The sequence below is a fragment of the Poecilia mexicana genome, unplaced genomic scaffold (assembly GCF_051168715.1).
Source record: "Poecilia mexicana isolate PSO_F unplaced genomic scaffold, ASM5116871v1 scaffold_12, whole genome shotgun sequence".
Classification (NCBI taxonomy): Eukaryota; Metazoa; Chordata; class Actinopteri; order Cyprinodontiformes; family Poeciliidae; genus Poecilia; species Poecilia mexicana.
This window is the reverse complement of record NW_028263381.1, coordinates 20770373-20790405: the sequence shown is the minus strand read 5'-3', so window position 1 is coordinate 20790405 and position 20033 is coordinate 20770373. Positions and strand designations below refer to the sequence as shown.

At 42.2% G+C, this 20033-nt stretch overlaps 1 protein-coding gene and 3 long non-coding RNA genes across 4 annotated transcripts; all 4 read left to right on the top strand.

The window, feature by feature from the left end:
• The first annotated feature begins 6367 nt into the window (after positions 1 to 6367).
• Positions 6368 to 7515, top strand: LOC106912667 (uncharacterized). Its single transcript, XR_001416986.2, has 2 exons — positions 6368 to 7360; positions 7437 to 7515. It is a non-coding gene; the product is annotated as an uncharacterized LOC106912667 (long non-coding RNA).
• Positions 7516 to 8591: 1076 nt separating this feature from the next.
• On the top strand, positions 8592 to 10032 carry LOC148156045 (uncharacterized). Its single transcript, XR_015764900.1, has 2 exons — positions 8592 to 8956; positions 9027 to 10032. It is a non-coding gene; the product is annotated as an uncharacterized LOC148156045 (long non-coding RNA).
• Positions 10033 to 10899: 867 nt separating this feature from the next.
• On the top strand, positions 10900 to 13043 carry LOC148156044 (tripartite motif-containing protein 16-like). Its single transcript, XM_088011078.1, has 2 exons — positions 10900 to 12345; positions 12431 to 13043. The coding sequence occupies exons 1-2, from the start codon at positions 10958 to 10960 to the stop codon at positions 12531 to 12533; spliced, it is 1491 nt and encodes a 496-aa protein (XP_087867204.1). The 5' UTR covers positions 10900 to 10957; the 3' UTR covers positions 12534 to 13043.
• A 1215-nt stretch (positions 13044 to 14258) lies between these two features.
• Positions 14259 to 15383, top strand: LOC148156043 (uncharacterized). Its single transcript, XR_015764901.1, has 2 exons — positions 14259 to 14442; positions 15340 to 15383. It is a non-coding gene; the product is annotated as an uncharacterized LOC148156043 (long non-coding RNA).
• The last annotated feature ends 4650 nt before the right edge of the window (positions 15384 to 20033 follow it).

Here is a 20033-nt window from a genome sequence, read left to right as displayed (position 1 = left end):
TTCTGGAGAGAAAAAGGTGGAAAACGTTTCATATGTTGCTTTTAGCCCAAAACTTTATGTAAAACACCCTTGAGACTCGCCTGAGTCACTAAAACGAAAGTTACGTATGTAACTACGGTTCTATGAATCCCGGATGACCGCCAGACGGCGGTGCTGAAAGCACTGAATGTTCCTTTTGCGCATGCGCTGTTGGAGCAATAATGTCAACAGAGTCACACTTGTGACACATCAGATGATCAATCAGAGGCTATATAGCATGACGTCATCCGAGGCTTTGTTCCTACAGAATCTTCTCGCGAAACGCAAGGATTCTGAATGACACAGAATCTCTGGCGGTCATCCGGGATTCATAGAACCGTAGTTACATACGTAACTTTCGTTCTATTTCATCCCTACTGATCGCCAAGGGGCGGTGCTGAAAGCACTGAATGACTAATACCAGCAATGTCACATCCTGAGCACATACCTCAATGAGGAGACCCAGAGGACCCCTGTAAAACAACCTGGTCCAGAGAATGACAGGAGGCCACATTCACATTGTAAAATCTAGTGAACGTGCTCGGAGAAGCCCATGATGCCACAGCACGTATAGCTTCCAGTGGAACCCCTCTCAAGGCTGCCCAGGAAGTGAAAACACTCCTGGTAGAGTGTGCCTTCACGCCAACTGGCCGGGGGCGATGCCCTGCAGTGTAGGCGTGGCAGATGACGTCCACGATCCAATGGGAGAGGCGCTGTTTGGACAGAGGACAACCTAATCTCGGGCCGCCATAACACAAGACAAGCTGGTCCGAGCGCCTTGTAGCAGCAGTGGCTGCAATATAGGCTTCCAGTGCCCTCACTGGGAACAGTAACTCAGAACTATCGTCAGCTTCCCCTGACGTAGGCTGAAAACGCGCCAACCTCAATGGTTGGTTACAATGAGAACGAGAAAGCACTTTAGGGACAAATGCCGGGTTTGGCCACAAGGTAATCCCAGAACCATCTGAACCCCATCTGAGACATGACGGGCTGACAGAAAGAGCATGTAGCTCACTGACCCTCTTAGCGGAGACAATAGCCAACAAAAAAGCCGTTTTACATGATACCCATTTGAGGTCTGTATGAACCAAAGGCTCAAATGGAGGGCGGCACAGAGCACTGAGGACCAAGGACAGGTCCCAAACTGGTGCTCGCGGAATTGTTGGCAGGTGCAGCCTACGAGCACCACACAAAAAAAGAGAAACCAGCTTATGGCTCCCCACTGTACAGCCATCAACGTCAGCATGACAAGATGATATAGCCGCTACATATACCTTAAGCGTCGAAGGAGAGCGTCCCTCATCAAGAAGCGACTGAAGAAATTCCAAAATAGTGGGAACCGGGCAGGTTACTGGATCAGTATTGTGGGCAGAGCACCACTGGGAAAACAGACGCCATCTGTTTTCATATTGCTGACGAGTGGAGAATGCCCTGGCACTCAAAATAGTGTGCCTGACAGGACCTCCTTCAGAAGCTGTGCTGACCTGGTGCCACCTTGGTGGTTGATGTGGTAGACAACAGAGGTGTTGTCTGACCGAATCAGGACATGTCTCCCCTGCAGGTGGGGCAAAAAGTGCCTGAGAGCCAAATGCACAGCATGCAGCTCCAATACATTTATATGTTTGGAGCGATCCTGTGGACACCAGCGGCCCTGGACCGCCCTGTGTTGCCACACAGCACCCCATCCCATGGAGCTGGCATCTGTCATAAATACCTCCCTGTGATACACAACCACCCCCATGGACACGCCCCTGGACAAGTAGGCCCTGTCTCTCCATGGACTCAGGGTATGAAGACATGGCCACGTTACCACAAGTTTGCGATGCCTGTGTAGTCTCGCATCCAGGCGCCAGCTGTTGATCCACCTCTGCAAAGGGCGCAAAGACAGCAGACCTAAGGGCACAACCTGAGTAACTGATGTTAGTTTGCCCAGCAGCCACAGGAAGACGATATAAGAAAGCTGCCTCCCCAGCCTGAATCGACTCACCAGTCGGAGAATGCCGTCCACCCTCTGGACAGATGGGTAGGCTGTCATGGAGGGAGAATCTAAAATCACCCCAAGAAAAGTGGTTGTCTGTGAAGGAATCAGACAGCTCTTCTCCAAGTTCACCCTGAGGCCCATCCGGGACACATGAGCGAGCAGGCGACTCGCATCACGAGATGCCTGCTCTCGAGATTGGGCGCAGAGAAGCTAGGCGTCGAGGTATGGCAGAACCTTCATACCTTGGGCCTGCAGAGGAGAGAGGGCCGCCTTCACGCACCGAGTGAACACCCTTGGGGACAGTGAGAGGCCGAACGGGAGCATACGGAACTGCCAGTGGCGACCCCGATAGGCAAACCTGAGAAAGCGATGATGTTCCGCCGCAATAGGTACATGAAAGTACGCATCTGTAAGGTCGATTGATGTAAACCATTCTCCCTTTGTCACAGCCCGCAAAACCTCTGCCGTCGTGAGCATGTGAAAAGGCAGGACCTTTAAATACTGATTGAGTCCCCTGAGATCTAAAATGGGACGAAATCCGCCCGTCTTTTTTGGCACGATAAAATGCGTTGAATAGTAGCCTCTGGGTTGCCGCAGAAGATCCACTGCCTCGATTGCACCCTTGGACAGGAGGGCGGAAAGCTCCTGGTCCAGGGCTTGTGCTTTCACCGGGTCGGCAATGATGGTCACCCTGACCCGGTGTGAGATGTGAGGCCGCCGTCGGAATTGTAGCCAGTAACCATGGGTCAGAGTGGCAACCACCCATGGATCCACAGCAAGAGCAGCCCAGTAACTGAGCTGCTGCTGAGAAAAATATCCGACGGCCGGCCTGGTGGCCTCACTTTCTCTCCCCCCGGCCCCTAGGTGGTCTGGGGGGGCAGTGGCCAACGTCTGCGGCCCGGGTGTGTCTGGTCGGTTGGCGGACCAGCTCACGAAAGTCCCTGCTGGATCTCCACTCTACATGACGAGGGTAAGACCCACTAGGCCGAGCAGAACCCTGAGGCAGCGGCCGAATACTGGGGCCAGCCGCTGGGCGCCTTGGATTACGATGAGGAGGGGGCATATCTCTGCTGAGGCCTGAAAGCTGTTCTCTAGTCTGCCGCGCCTGAACGGTTCGGTCCAGCGCTTCCAAGGCAGCAGAACTGAACAACTCCCCTGGCACAACAGGAACACTGCGGAGGGTCCTACGGCATGTTTCAGTCAACGTGGACTGAGCAAGCCAGACTTGTCGGCGAGCCTGGACCAGAAAAGACATCACACGCCCAAGCTCCCTGGACATCAATGCAAAGGCCTGAACGCTGCATCGCTAAAGCCAATAGCTGCATCTGCCCCACTGGTATCCTGAAGGGATGCAGAAAGGGCAAACATGAGGTGCGCCAAGGAATTTCCAAGGCTGCCAGAAACTCAATTCACCCGTTAGATGGAGAGCTGGGAGCAGGTCTCACCCTCTCAGGAGGAGAAGTAGAGAGAAGGGGCAGGGGGTGCTGCAGCAACAAGTCAGAAACACTCAGGATGATGAAGTGGAATCAACATTTAGTCTGTTAGGATTCAGTTCATGTGGCAGATCAACAAAAAGTGGTGAGTAAATTGTGAAATGGAAGCAAAAATCCACATTAAGAGCATGAAAAATGCAGCATGTTTCTGTTTTCAGCTGATTCCAATGAAGCAAAACTCAACCCATCATTCAGAAACGTAAAAACTAAGGTGCAGCTGCAAAACAAGAGCTTTCATTACAGTATCCAAGAGGCTCCAGGTAACTCTGGAGGAGCTGCAGAGATCAACCGCTCATGTTTTATGGACCAATATTAAAGTTTTTAGTCTGCATGTAGAAAAAAAGCTGCTATATGGTGTAAAAAACTAAAAACCAGAGTGAAAGAAACTCCTGACAACATTTTAAATCTAACCATATCGATGTGTTATAAAGAATAAAATCTAAAATATTGAAATAAATGAAGCTTGGGAAGCTGAACTGTCTTGATGTGACGCTGAACAGCGACATGAGGAAGACCATGGCTGTTAGCTTGTGCCGTGTTGCTAAGATGGTGTCCACTGTTTGTATCAAAGCACATCAAACATATTTGTGTTTGAAACTATTAAAATGAAGAAGTTTCTAAATGTTTCTAGATGGGGTCAAAGTATTTGTTGATTTTAGCTAATTGTAGTTGGCTGTGGTCCCTAAACTCCTGGAAGAGGAACAAATATATCAAACCACTTTTCCTCAAATGCACCAAAATCTATAAAGAGTGAACCAAATCCACCTCTTTTAAAAAAAACTTTATTTTCTATTTTGTTTAATCAAGTCTAAAATAATCTGCAAACTAGACGCCTTTAAAACTGCAGGATGTAACGTTTACATGTTTGTTAATTTGATCCCAAATTCAGCTAAATTCCTCTGGAGCTGGTTTGATTGTTCCTGTTTCTGCAGAGTTCACCAGAGAGGAAAGTGGGATCTCCTGAGCTGCATTCAAGTCTGAAAAGGAGTCGTTGACAAGGCTCTTCTCAGGATTCTGGTCCAGGCTGAACGAGGGATGAGCATCTGGATGGTTTTGTTTAAGGTGAAGAAAATTCTGCAGGTTTTTACCACAGAAAGATCCTGGCAGCAGAAATGAAGAGGAGCTTAAAGCTCCTCCACTGTCAACATTTGGAAAATTTAAACCTTTAAACCTGTGAGAAAAGTTGGAGACGTGTCATAAAACCCAGAAGAACTGGTCAGATGTTGGACCTTGAACTACATGATTCTCTGAAAACTAAATGCAGAAATAGAGCTGGCAGTAGAAATACTAAATGCTGATTGGTTAAAGTTTTACAGCTTTATAAACAGACGGATTACAAACTGATATGAACACGATGCAAACATTGGACTCTCTGCTGTCATTATAGAGCAGTTAGGAAACAGGAGGCATATTTTCCCTGAACCACCAAACACATCTAGTTTCTTCAGCAGGAACGATTCTTTCATTTCATTTCCTGAAGCTGTGGAGAGCTAACATGTTAGCAACCTGAGTTTAGAGACTCAGTCGGTTATTTTGAGCAGAAAACTGCTGTGAAGATGATTCAGCTTAAACTATTACTGCTCTCAGAGCGCTCCTCTTCCTGGTCTCACACACACACTGAGTCTGGGCGGGACCTGCTGAAGCTGGAAGCTGATTGGCTGCAGCCTCTCTGCCCTCACAGACAGGGGCGCTGCACTAGAAGGGCTCCGACAAGATATAGATATTTTTTTCTTCACAGAAATAGAGAAAAATTGTGGCCCTCTCAATTGCAAATTTAATCATATCATTTTTTTAAATGACGTTTAGCAGTAAAAAAAAAGGCGTCTCTGAAACCATGACTCTCCTCCACAGAGTCCAGATCCACTGAACCGCTATTGGCTGGAGTTATTTGTTAAAAATTTTTATATGTTGTGACAGTGGGAGAAATTATCTGACAATAATGTAATTCCTCTATCATCTCCCAGTTCTCTCTAAAAACAACCAATCAGGAGAAGCAGGAGGTGGGTTTTAGTGCTGTAAAACACAATCTTTAGCCAGCCAGAGCATCTCAGGGAGGAGGTGGAGGAGTTTGATCCTTTTCACAATTTATCCGTCTCAAACTGTCATGACGTAGAAAACATTTTTATTAAAAGTTATATCTTGCAGCTTGAACAAAACGCAACTATATAGCATTTTTGGGAAGTCTGGATTACTTTATGTGTATTTTGCATATTGCCTATGGCTGTTGCTGGTGGGGACACATTCCAAGAAGCTAAAAGTAAGAAAAATGTAAGCAAACTATTTGCATACTGTATGCAATTTTAGTCTTGCATGTATAATTCACAAGCAGTAAATATTGTACTAGTTATCAGTGTTGGACTAAAGAAAGCAAGGCAGTTGGAAGCTTTTGAAATCGTTAAGCTTTTGATAATCAGAGACTCAGGAAATTGTATCAGCAGCTGCCTGCATGGTGTGGGGCCAATAACATTGTCAGGGCAGCGCCCCTGTTCCAGTGTTACCAAAACATTAGTATATTTTGGCAACAGCATTTCAACCTCCATCACAGGTCCAGTTCCCTCCAGAGTCCTGGATCACACAGCAGGTATTCTGTCCTTCTACAGCATCTCTGAAACCACGACTCTCCTCCAGAGTCCAGATCCACTGAACTGCTACTGGCTGGAGTTTGGCTTGGAGAATCTGCTGAGTTCTGGAAACTTAAATAAAAAGCTTGTCTTACTTTATTGCTCTGTTATTTGGTTTCTGGTGTCAGTATCTGTTCATGTGTTTGATGAGGAATGTAATTGATCATGTTTTTGTGTAATATTTATTTATTTTTTTCTCTATTTACTTGTGTTCTTATTTTCTGCTTGTCCGTCTCCTGCTTCTGCAGTGCTCTCTGGTCCGCCTGCTGTTCACATATGCATTCAAACCACAGCAGATTTCTCTTCAACCGAACCGAGAACCAGGTTTGTAGGTGTATCAGGGTTTGACTGCACAAAACCTCCCCAAGCAAAAATACTTTCTAGGCAAAAGAGACAAAGTTTGATGAAAGTGGACTCAACAGGGCTGCTGGTGTGAAGAAAAGTTTGAAACTCTGTAAAACCTCGGTTTCTAAATCACGAGGCTCCGGGAGCCGCCGTGTCAGCTGGACTCCAAATTATAGCAATAGGCCCTCACAGTTTTTCACAAACTGCAAAATTCACACAAAAATCAACAGATCCCCACATTTTTTCAGAGTGTATCAACATTTTTTCTCAAAATGATCTAAAAACATTTGGGTTCAAGTGACTGCTGTCTCAGCCTTACTGGATGTCAAGTTTTAGTCCATGACTATAACTTGATGAATAAAAGGTCACATTTAACATCATATATTAGCGCAAATATAAAATTCCTTACAGATATTTCTAAATTAGCACCACAAAATCTGTGATGTTGATCGTGTTGGGATGTGGGGAAGGCTGGCTGGTGTTTTCCAGTTTTCTCCACCAGAGGGCGTCCTGGGGCTGTTCCTGGAGGGGCCACCTGTGGCTCCCTACCTGCACACCTGCTGCCACTTACCGTCGTTTGGAGGAGTTTATCTGGAGGGAGCAGCCGACACTCCAAGGCCAGAGTGTTAGCCAGGAATGGTTGTTCCTCCGTGAAGCTTTGGCTCCTGTTCTGCCAGGATTATCGGCAGCCTGGTCCGAACCCCCGAGGCCCCGTGGAGATGACCCATTGGCGGCCCAGTTCCAGAACCTCCTCGCTGTTACGAACCTTCATCAAAGCTCCCGGTCGGCAGCTCCCTCCTGGATCCAAGGAGAACAAGTTCCTCCACTCAGCCTCCGCCTCTCCTCACCTCCAGCCCCGGAACCACCGTAGCCTCCCCCCGGTCCAGTTCATCCATCTACAAGTAAGACTGTAGTTCCTTCAAGGCCGCAAATTCCCACAGCACCTGAACTCACCTTCCCCGTCCTCTTTGTGTTCAGAGATCCATTGACCAGGTCCAGATCCATCCCCTCAGAACCTTCTGTTGGACCTGGTTTTGTAATAAACCTTTTTACTTGCTCTTGTCTCCAGAGTTGTTCTGTGTATGTGGGTTAAAAGAACCGAACCATCATGACGGATTGCAGAGAAACACAAAAACAATCAAAGAATCCTGGATGAAATGCGAAGGTGTGAAAAAATGCTCAATATTCCCAGATGAAAAAAAGTTTACTTTAGTATATTTCAAACATACTTACATTTGTGAAAGTACATTTTAAGTATTAAGTGTACTACCTATAAATATATCTGAAGTATACTAAAAGTATCTGTGTACCAATTTTGAAATTAGAACTTTAAACATAATTGTACCAAAATACACTTTTAATAAATATATTAAATAAAAGTATACTTTAAGTGAACAAAATATACATTTGGAGCTGCACAGTTGGTAGAGCTGTTTCCTTGCAGCAAGAAGGTTCTGGGTTCTATTCTGGGCCCTGGTCTTTCTGCATGGAGTGCATGTGTGGGTTTTCTCCAGGTACTCCAGCTTCCTCCCACAGTCCAAAAACATGACTGTCAGGTCAATTGGTTTCTCTAAATTGTCTCTAGGTGTGAGTGAGTGTATGCATGGTTGGCTGGAGAGGCACCAGCAACCCTCCTGACCCCACAAAGGGACAAGGGTGTAAAGAAAACGGATGGATGGAAAATATATTTTTGCCCAAGTGTAAACATAAACTTGCTCCAGTATATTTAAAATATATTTTATGTATATTAAATTATACGCTCAAAATGTATTTTTTAAAATTCACTTAAAGTATACCTTAATTTTCTTTATTTAACCAGGTGAACCCTGTTGAGATCCACATCTCATTTTCAAGAGGGACCTGAGCAGAAATCTGCAACACGCAGCAACCTGGTTACAAAATTAAACTAATGCATATGCAGAGGTCTGTCTTTTAGGCTCCTTTAAGGTACTTTTCATGTAAATTTTAGGCATACTTTTAAGGACCTAAAAAGTATGAATTTTTAGGTGCCTTAATCTTTTACTATTTTTGTTAAAATTGATCATGTTTAAGAAAGTACCCAATCCATTTTCAGATGTGACGTAAAACCCTATAATCCATGGCATCATCACACAAGGAGCAGATATAGAAGTACACCGAAAACTACAGAATTTGTTAAAAACTGTGAGCTGCGCTTAAGTAAATAAAAGATTGAAGTTCAAATACATGCTGAGAGTGAAACTCCTTCCTAAAGGTGAAGATGTATCACAGATTTAAAAAGAAAATAAAAACGGGAGACCGCGGTAATACAGGAAATAGCGCCCCCTTCGCTTCCGGAGTGCAATGGTCCCATTTCCAAATGAGGTATGGGACTGACAGCGGTCCGTCCCGCCCCTTTGTTTGCTGCAGCGAGGTGGACTTGTGACAGGCTGGCGCACCGGCAGCTGATTCCGAGTAATTGGCTGGTGGATTAAGAAGCAGTGGAGCGGTCACTCATCGCTCCATGGCCCCACTTGTTGGTCAGAGTCAAACCAAAGATTATGTTATGGATGTTTTAAGAGACTTGAGTAATGTTCTGTCTTCCCTCAGAACCCGACGAGCTGTCGGAACCAAGTCCGGACATTAAGATCGCTTCCTGCCAACACCGAACATCTCCGCCTGCCGCTCTCCTCTCCACTCCATCTTTGGTCTGCAGTTCGCTCCCGGATCCCAGCCTTTCCCCTCCGCGCTACCACCATCCGAGAGACAAACCCGAGCTGACCGACCCGTTCTCTGGAGCACAATCAGATTTGATTTTTGGAAAGAACCTCCATTAAACTTACTCTGATCAGTATTTGTGTGAACTTGCAAATAAAAAAAAAACAAAAACTTTTTTTTTAAATAACTCATTTTTTGTCTCGTGAACTTGGTTATTTGCCAAACAAACTTTTATTTGCACACATCAGAAATCGTTTGTTGTGATTTTAGGCCCCGCCCACGACGTCATGTGAGAATCACAAGCAAAACTTTGAGTCAAACAAAAACTTAGAATAGCAAGAAAATATTTCTGACATACACAAATAAGTTTGTTTTGCAAATAATTCTTTCACTTCATGAGACAAAATTGTGATTTTAATTTTGAAAACTGTTTTTTAAGCTAAACTCAGTAGGCTTTTCTCATGGTGACATGCATTAACAATTCAATTTTTGCTTTTTTTTCTGCAGTTCCACGTTAGTTTGATGCAGCTCTGCTTTCCTGAATGGACCATCTTCATCTCCACTGCAGCAAACAGGCAGCTCTGTTTTTATAGATTACAGTTCATTAAAAGGTTGCATTGTGCCCTTGTTTATATTTTTAATAATGCAATTCTTTAAAGACTAAATATGCTCTGATTTACATTTCTTGCTAAATTGCGGGTTTGAATATTGCAATACTTTCCTATAACAAAATAGACCTGCAGAAAGAAATTACTAAAAAAATATCTAACATATGCATAGTTCTTTGCTCTTTTTAGAGATTTTCCTTAGCTTTGATTGTATATCTCACAATTTTGTAATTTATATTGTTTATTAAACTCTGAAAGCTGAGAGGCTTTGTTAATATTCTGCCCTAAAATGCGGTTAGATGAGCCTCTTTTTTTGAGCACCTGCCCCTTTAATGGTCTCTGCAGTGGGTGTCAGGTTACATTGTGTTGCATTCAATGTTGTCGGAAAAAAGAGTTTCATGCGCTTAATGTCCGATTTGCCAAAGAGTCGGAGCTGCCACCCCAGTAGATCCGCCCTTGAAACATCAGTTTTCTCATCTTTATTTCAAGTCGTATTTAATAGAAATGTCTAATTACAAATGATGGCGCTACAAGTATTTTAGTGACAGATTTCTGCTCGTCCTGCGTTGGAATAGAAAGGATTTCTGGACTCAATGCATCACATAGTGACCAATAGTTGCTGTCCAATCAACTAATACATCAATTAACAGCAGTATGAAAGACTTAAAAATAATTAACTACACTAAATTAAGATATTGTATTTAAGCCGTGGTGTTACATGAAGCTAATTTTGAAACAATGCAAGATAAAAACAATATTTTGCACCAAGTAAATACATTGGACAGTTCAGTTACAATTAGCTGCTAGAATGATCAGACTTTAAACTATACTTTTTCAGAACTGAGAGGAAAATAAGTATTTGAACTTCCTGCGTCTTTACAAATTCTCCCACTTAGAAATCATGGAGGGTTTGAAATTTTCACCTCAGGTTCATGTCCACAGTGAGAGACACAATCTAAAAAAATCTGGAAATCCAGGAGTAAATGTGTTGTTATGAATGGTAATAATTAATCATATTCTTTAATATTTCTTTACAATCATGCTTACTGATTTTTAAGATCTGAACTTTGAGGCTGGGTGTAACCAAGATAAGCTGAGGGTAAAACCTGATTGGCTGCAGCCTCTCTGCACTGAAACATGAGTCATAAATCAGGACAAACCAGTTTCTGTTTTGAGGAAGTGAAACTCAGACAGTCACTGTGACTGAGAGCAGAAATGGAGCAGAATCAGTTCGACCGAGAGACTTTCTCCTGTTCCATCTGTCTGGATCTACTGACGGATCCGGTGACGACTCCCTGTGGACACAGCTACTGTATGACCTGCATTAAAGGTCACTGGGATGAAGAGGATCAGAAACGAATCCACAGCTGCCCTCAGTGCAGGGAGACATTCATACCAAGGCCTGTTTTGAAGAAACACACCATGCTAGCAGCTTTAGTGGAGCAGCTGAAGAAGTCTGGACTCCAAGCTGCTCCTGCTGACCACTGTTATGCTGGACCTGAAGATGTGGCCTGTGATTCCTGCACTGGAAGAAAACTGAGAGCCATCAAGTCCTGTTTAGTCTGTCTGGCCTCTTTCTGTGAGAAACACCTTCAGCCTCATTATGATTCAGCTGCATTTAAGAAACACAAGCTGGTGGAGCCGTCCAAGAACCTCCAGGAGAACATCTGCTCTAAGCATGATGAGGTGATGAAGATGTTCTGCCGCACTGATCAGAAGTGTATCTGTCTCATCTGTTTAATGGATGAACATAAAGGCCATGAAACAGTGTCAGCTGCAGCAGAAAGGACTGAGAGGCAGAGAGAGCTGGAGGAGAGACGAGGAAACATCCAGCAGAGAATCCAGGACCAGGAGAAAGATGTGAAGCTGCTTCAGCAGGAGGTGGAGGCCATCAATCGCTCTGCTGATAAAACAGTGGAGGACAGTGAGAAGATCTTCACCCAGCTGATCCGTCTCCTCCAGAAAAGAAGCTCTGAGGTGAAGCAGCAGATCAGATCCCAGCAGGAAACTGAAGTGAGTCGAGTCAAAGATGTTCAGGAGAAGCTGGAGCAGGAGATCACTGAGCTGAAGAGGAAAGACGCTGAGCTGGAGCAGCTCTCACACACAGAGGATCACAACCAGTTTCTCCTCAACTACCCCTCACTGCCAGCACTCAGTGAGTCGACACACTCATCCAGCATCAACATCCGTCCTCTGAGACACTTTGAGGACGTGACAGCAGCTGTGTCAGAGCTCAGAGACAAACTACAGGACGTCCTGAGAGACTCATGGACAAACATCTCACTGAAGGTCACTGAGGTGGATGTTCTACTGGCAGAACCAGAATCAGGACCAGAACCAAAGAGCAGAGCTGGATTCTTAAGATATTCATGTGAAATCACTCTGGATCCAAACACAGCATACAGATGGCTGGCACTATCAGAGGGGAACAGGAAGGTGACAAAGACGGATAAAAATCAGTCTTATTCTAGTCATTCAGACAGATTCACTAATTATGCCCAGGTTCTGAGTAGAGAGAGTCTGACTGGACGTTGTTACTGGGAGGTGGAGAGGAGAGGGGAAGTTTATGTATCAGTCGCATACAAGAGTATCAGCAGAGCAGGATGGGGGAATGAATGTGGTTTTGGAAATAATGACAAATCTTGGGCATTATATTGTTCTCAAAGCAAAAGTGAATTTAGACACAACAGAATCTGGACCTCCATCTCAGGTCCAGTTCCCTCCAGAGTCGGAGTGTACCTGGATCACACAGCAGGTATTCTGTCCTTCTACAGCGTCTCTGAAACCATGACTCTCCTCCACAGAGTCCAGACCAGATTCACTGAACCGATACTGGCTGGAGTTTTGGTTTATCCTGGATCCTCAGCAGAGTTCAGTAAACCCAGATAGATTTCCTCTTGTCTCTCAGGTTGTTGATCAGGGTTCATGGTTCTGGTGTCTCTGCTGTTCTGATCTTCTTTATTTTTCCGGTTTAGTTCTTTGTGTTACAGGAGCCATAAAGGAAATCACTGCTGATGATTTCTTTCATTCTGATGACAGAAATATTTCATGAAAATCTAAACTTCTCTGGACTCTGATGGTTTTCCTTTAACTTTTTTATCCATGTATTTCCATGTTTTATTTGTTGTTAAATCAGTTTAGATCAAAGTGATCTGAACTTGATTCTGTTTTCTATGTTGTGATCCAGAAAACCTGAAACATCAAATCAGAACTGATGCTGTTTTCTTCTCATATTTTAGATTTAGATCAGAAATAAATGTCTGTTGTTCGTCTTCAATAAAGAAACTTGATTACAGAGAAATGCTGAAAATTTCCTAATAAAGTAAAGTACTTATATTAATATTGTTTTATTTATAAGAATACTTACAAGTAAAACAAGTAACTGTAACTTTGGTATCAAATAATTAGAATAATTGATGATTCTTGGTTTCTTCTCAGAATGACGCCTGTAATAACTCAAACTGTGATTATAATAAGAGTAACTAATGAGTTATGGTTATCATAATGTTATACTAAATCAGAGAAGCTAAAGAAGTTATAGATGTGATTTAGACATTGATCTTGAAATGATGTAAAAGGTTTAACTGAAGTTAAAGATCACTGATGTTGTGTTGAAGATAGATGGTAGGTGAAAGGTGGAACTAAAAAGAGAGGAGAGATGACCAACGCCTCAGAGTTTGCTGATATGGAAACTGTTAAGGAAGATTTTTATGAATTAATTCATTTTGGAAAAAGTTTGGCTCTCTCTCTCTCTTCCTTTATGATCCCGGGTCCTCTCGCGGCGGCTACATGTAGCCACACAAAACCACAATGAGTGCAGACGTCACAGAATTGCAGTTTAATCCAATAGAAGACAACGCATAGAATTACAACAGAAACTGCAGAACAACAGAGACGTTCATTTACCTGACATAAATGGAAAGAAGAAGAAAGAAAGAAAAGCAAAGACGTCTTTGGAGAATTGCAAGAGCAAATCTAATTTGTTACTTCTGTGTAGAAAGTTTTATAGTGAAGGCGTATTCTTATCTTTAATTTATTCAAATGAGGCGTATCTTTGCTCCTCCAACCAGGAGCTGTCTCTGACCCTCTCTAAAGCCAGGAACTCCTGCTGTGTTTACGGCTTTTCACAGATGAGTGTGAAAAGCTACAACTTCTACTGTATCGTTTTCCCACACAGACAAAAGGCAGTTCAAACGATCCTAGCAGACCATCTGCTGTAACTACAGGTAAATTAAAGGTCAATAGGCCAGAATACGTCACTGATTTTAAAACCACAATTAGGCTATTTGAATCAAGACATGTTACGTTTTAAAACTAGCTTATTTTAAATTTATTTTCTTAACAAAACAGATTGTTGAGCAACTTAAACTGTTGGAAGAAAAGGTTGTGCAGCAGGCAGGGGGGCTGGGGGGGCTTGAGCACCTGCCCTTTTTGCTCCTTGCCCCCAAGTGCCCTATTGGTCAATTTTTTATTTTTTTAAAGTTATTATTATTATTTCCCAAGCCCTCCTCTGACATGTACTAAAATTATTTTTTGTTGTTGTTGTTGTTTAAATTTCAAGAAAAACAACATAATAAGCCACCGTTCACCTTGTAACCTTTGACCTTTTGTCCGTGACGCATGACGCAGCTGCCTCCCGCTCAGTCAGTGAGACCAGGTAGCTACTGCGGAGCTCAACGAGGAGGAGGAAGGAAGGAAAAGTGAGGAAAAACTGTTCTTATCTATCGACTCAGTATTTTATCATACAGACATTAGGCTGTTGTTGTTGTCCTATTAGCTAGCTGCTAGCTAACGAGTTTGCTAGCAAAGCAAGATAACTAAAAAGCTTCTTCCCTGTATCGCTAATGATATCAGTCATTCTTCATTATTGCTGATGGGGCCACATCGATGATCCAAACCGATCATCTCCATAATGGATATATGTCCGATTATCTAATTTCCTTTGCTGCATAATGTACATTGCATTTATTCTGGCATTAGGTAAATGTATCTTGAAGGAGAATAGCACTTTCAAAACTGTTTGAATTATAATGATTTATTTTTTTAAACAAAATTTTTATTTAAAAATATTTAATTAAATAACTAATTTTTGTCTCGTGAACTTAAAAAGTTATTTGCAAAACATAAACTTTTATTTGCACACATCAGAAGTCTTTGGTTGCAATTTTCGGCCCTGCCCATGACGTCATGTGAGAAGCAAGCAAAACTTTGAATCACAAACACAAACTTAGAATAGCAAGAAAATATTTATGACGAGCGCAACTAAGTTTGTTTGGAAAATAACTTTTCTCACTTTGAGACATAAATCTCTGATTTTAATAAAAAAAAAGATTTTAAGCAAAACTTTTGTTTAAAAATTGTTTCAATTCAAAATGTGTTGATCACAATTGTATTTTATTTAATTGAGGTTAGTTTTTTTTAATAGAATAATTGTGAAACATATTGAGCTCCATAGCAGAGGCCTCCTTTTCTCTGAAATTAATATTATGTTGTGCTGAGGACTGAAAAACATATTGGTTTAAACACAAGGGTAAAGAATTGGTAGTGTGGTTAATACAGTGTTCTTATCATAATTCATTATGTTTTGCTTTTTTCAGTTCAAAGATGCCACGTAAAGAAAGACGTCAGAAACAAAAAGAAAGGAATTGATAGAAGCAGCAAAAGGTAGTGGATTGTTGACCGACTGGGTCAGAACGAGTACCGCAGGTAAGAACAAAAAAAAATAATGTTCTTACCATTATCAACATGTAGTTTTTGGTAGTGAACAACATATTTAATATTACAGGGCATCTGTTGTGTTTTTCTTATGCTAAGATGTACTAAATCTAGGTGTAGAATAATGATTAGTTTGTTTCTTGCTCCCAGATGGACAGAAGGAAAGTGATAGATCAGAGGAGGAGACAAAAATGCAGTCAGCAACACAGGAAGACAGGCAAGGAGAGGGACAACAGTCAGAAATAAACACTATGGACGAAAACGCAGAGCAGCAAGTCAGAGAGAAGCCATTCACATTCTTAATGGACCTTCCACACCCAGATGACCCAGCACATGTCCTGCAGTTCAACATAAAATATGATGAAGCATTTATCCAAAATTGTGTAAACCAAGGACCCTGCCAACCAGAGCTGTCATTTCCTAAAAATGAAGAAGGAAGGTCTTTTCAGAGTAAATGGTATAAGAGTAACCCATGGCTGGAGTATTCTCCCAGTTTAAATTCCATGTTTTGTTTTAGCTGTCGTGTTTTTTTGAATGAAGAAAAGCACATGTTCCTCAAATCATGGAAGACAATAGGATTAAACAGATGGAACAAAGCATTACAGAAACTTAAAGAGCACAGTGGATCAGAGTCCCACATGTGTGCTGTGGTAAAGTGGAACACTTTTCAGAAAAAATCCCTGGAGGCCGTTTTGGAAACAGGTAACCTTCAATCACAAGCTGCACAAGACAAAGAAAAGCAGAGGAACAGAGAAATTTTATCTTGGTTGATTTCCATTACACTTTATCTGGCAAGACAGGGCATGTCATTTAGAGGAGATGATGAAACTTCAGGAAGCCGAAATCGAGGCAACTTTTTAGAGCTTGTGGAGTTATTTGGCAAGTATGATAGTGTCATTAAATTGCACCTTGATGGGTTGAAAGAAACACTGGAAAGTAACAAAAGACCACTGGTTTCACTACTATCAAACAGAACACAAAATGACATAATAAAAGCTTTAGGTATAGCAGTAAGACGTCCAATCAAAGCTGAAATAGAAGAAAGTGAGCTGTATTCCATTCTTATTGACCAAACCACAGATGTTTCACACATGGAACAAGAGTCATTTGTGGTCAGATACGTGCACAACATGCAGGTTAAGGAGTGATTTATTCAGGTGTGCAACATTCAGTCCACAAGTGGAGAAGCCCTTGAAAATCTGGTTCTGGACGAAGGAAAACAATCTAAAAATGGATAACATCAGAGGTCAGGGATACGATGGAGCAGCTAACATGAGAGGACACTACAAGGGACTTCAGGCAAGAATCCTCAGGCACAATCCCAGGGCTTTGTATGTCCACTGTCAGGCACACTGTCTTAATCTGGTGTTAGTTGAAAGCGCCAAATCAAATATATGCTTGGTCACATTTTTCAACTTGTTTGAAAAACTTTACGCTTTCATTGGGAACTCATCAAAAAGACCTACTGCATTTATTGAGGTTCAGAAAGGAATGCAACCACATCAGCGCCCAGTTGAACTGCAACAGTTGTCTGACACTCGTTGGGCCTGCCGAGAAAGAGCCCTGAAGTCTCAAGAAGGTCCTTCCAGCTGTTATGAAGTTCTTAGAGAATATGACTCAGGAAAGCCCCCCTGATCCATCAGCAGGTGATGCAGCAATCCTTTTGAAGAACATCGATTTTGAATTCTTCTTGTGTCTGGAAATTACTTGCCCCATCTTCCAAGTAACTGCAGTTGCATCAGATGCGTTACAGCAGAAAGATATGGACCTGGCTGCAGCCTACAAAACTGTTGAAGGGGAACTACAGACACTGGAGCATTGCAGATCAGAAGAAGAATTTGAGGAAATGTATAAGAAAGCCACAGAAAAGGCTGCAGCTGTGGGGCTTGACCCCCCTGAAGAAGTCAGTGGACACAGAAGGAAGAGGAAAGTGCCAGCAAAGTTTACTGCGGTTGGTACAGGCGCTTCTGATGACCATGTTCTCCATACCTTGAAGGAGTCCACAGGTATGTTATGTTTTTGTAGACTCCATTACACAAGAGCTTCAGAAACGGTTTAAGGGAGTAGATAATGCTACCTGGGAAACATTAAATGCCCTCCACTGCCTTACTGTCCCAGAAAACTGGTCCAATGCAACAGTTCCTCCAAAAGCACTTCAAGCTCTAAAGATGCTCTGCCAGTTTTATGAAACTGATGACCAAGAAAAATTGAAGACAGAGCTGAAGGTTTTTCACAATTCATATTTGGAGTTTTCATCTTTCAGTGTGTCATCAATGCTGTCTGTCATCAAAGAAAACAATGCTGATCTGGTTTTTCCCAACATGGCTGGACGATTGAAAACATACGCCACCTTACCAGTGTCTACAGCAACCGCTGAGCGTTCCTTCTCAAAACTGAAGCTAGTGAAAACAAAACTACGCAGCTTATGCAAGAAGGACAGGTTGTCAGACCTTCTTTTGTTGGCCATTAAGAAGGAAGTGCCAATCATTCACAGTGAGGTTATGGACATTTTTAGAGACATGACCAACAGAAAACTGCTGCTGTGAACAGAAGAGAACAAAAATAGCAAGAATGCTTAAAAGTTGGAAGTTTGTTTTTAAACAGTTAAATCACCATGAAGGAAAAGAAGATTTTGGATAATAATCTTAGATTCAGTTTGGGGGGAAAAAAGAGACTGAAATAAATAAGAGACATCGGCCTCCACTCAACACAGAGTAGATGAGACGATGAAGAAGAAAGAGAAGAGGAAAGATTGAAGAAAATGTATATAGGTACTTAAAAAATACACTGAGACACAAATAGAGATATAGGTAAACATTTTGGTAGGCAGTAAGTCTCAGTAGGCTTTTCTCATGGTGACATGCATTAACAATTCAATTTTTGCTTTTTTTTCTGCAGTTCCACGTTAAAGTTTGATGCAGCTCTGCTTTCCTGAATGGACCATCTTCATCTCCACTGCAGCAAACAGGAAGCTCTGTTTTATAGATTACAGTTCATTAAAAGGTTGCATTGTGCCCTTGTTTATATTTTTAACAGTGTAATTCTGTAAAGACAAAATATGTCTGCTGGTCTGGCTCTGATTTACATATTTTGCTAAATTGCGGGTTTGAATATGGCAAAACTTTCCTATAACAAAGTAGACCTGCAGAAAGAAATTACTAATAAAATATCTAACATATGCATAGTGTTATGCTCCATATAGAGTTTTTCCTTAGCTTATATTGTATGTCTCATAATTTTGTAATTTATCATTATTTATCAAGTCTTTCCTAGAATGCGGTTAGATGAGCCCTTTTTTTGAGCACCTGCCCCTTTAGTGGTCTCTGCACGGGCCTGTTGTGCAGGCAACGGATGTAGGATGACCTTTGACCCTGAGACATGAACACAGACATCAGGACATAATGTCTCTAAGACAATGATGGACATGAGATCATCTGTCCAAGCAGACGGCCAATAAAACAAGCATGGAAACAGAGCCAGCCAATGCAAGTGTGTCTATAGGGAGGATAAACCCTGTAAAGGTGAAGAAGAGCCGGAGACTGTCCTACGCATGGGGACCAACCTGTCAGCCCCCAACATGTTTGTTGTTTAGCTAAAACGATGTGGGACTGATCTCATGCTGCATGTTTGTTTGTTTTGTTGCTAGAGGAGCACTTTACTTAGAAATGAAAGGAAGATCTGGATTAAACTTGAGAGGGAATCGCTGAGGATCCTGGACTTTCTACACTGAAACGCTGAAGGATTACAACATTTTGGTCTTATTTGCACATTTGTTGTTGAGTGAAGGTCACGACCGTTTGCACAGACAGACATCCGCAAATTATTAAAGATATGAGGGTCAACAATCCCAAAAAACGCCATGAATCTGATCCTGGCATGTGGCAAGAGGGGTGTCCAAAAAACTGGCTGCTGCAGCAAAGTGGAAGTCATGTGAAGACCTTGCAGAGTGGATTCGGTCCATTATAAATCATTTCTGGTGGAGAACACAAACCTGTGGGGGAAATGCAGAAACACTGAAGGAGAAGTGGGTGTCACTGATTCACCATGTCACCAACCGACACGACTGGCCAGGGAACAAACACCATCATGCATGAGCTCATGAACTTCTGAGTGACTCAAGTCAGAGGACTAAGCTGTGGCTAAGGCCAGGATCTGATGCTCATGTTGGAAACATGATGAAAGACAAGCAGCTTTTGAAAGACCTGGACCGTCTTACAAAGAGCATCAACACCACAGAACTGGAGGTAAAATAGAAAATATTACACTAAAGCCACAATAGCTTTAGTGGAAGCTTTAGAAATGTTGTTTAGTATTTTGAATTTAAATTTTTATTCTACTTATAGAAGTACACATTCAATAACATTTAGAGTTAATTTTACAAACATTGTATTTAATTCTACCTTGTTTCTGATAGAGCCATTTATTTATATACAGCTGAGAGCCTGTCCATGTGGAGGGTTCAGAGGATCTATATTATTTTCAGATTATGTTTATCATATTATTCTCTAATGGCATGTTGATAGTTTTAATAAATATGTTAAAAACTATTTTATAAAAGGTACTAATGTAGCTTCTA

What these genes read in the sequence shown, in the direction of transcription:
- LOC148156044 (XM_088011078.1), top strand. Translation starts at nt 10,958, where the DNA reads ATGGAGCAGAATCAGTTCGACCGAGAGACTTTCTCCTGTTCCATCTGT. An exon ending in AAGAGTATCAGCAGAGCAGG is followed by an intron (nt 12,346 to 12,430) that starts ATGGGGGAATGA and finishes TTTAGACACAAC; the next exon opens with AGAATCTGGACCTCCATCTC.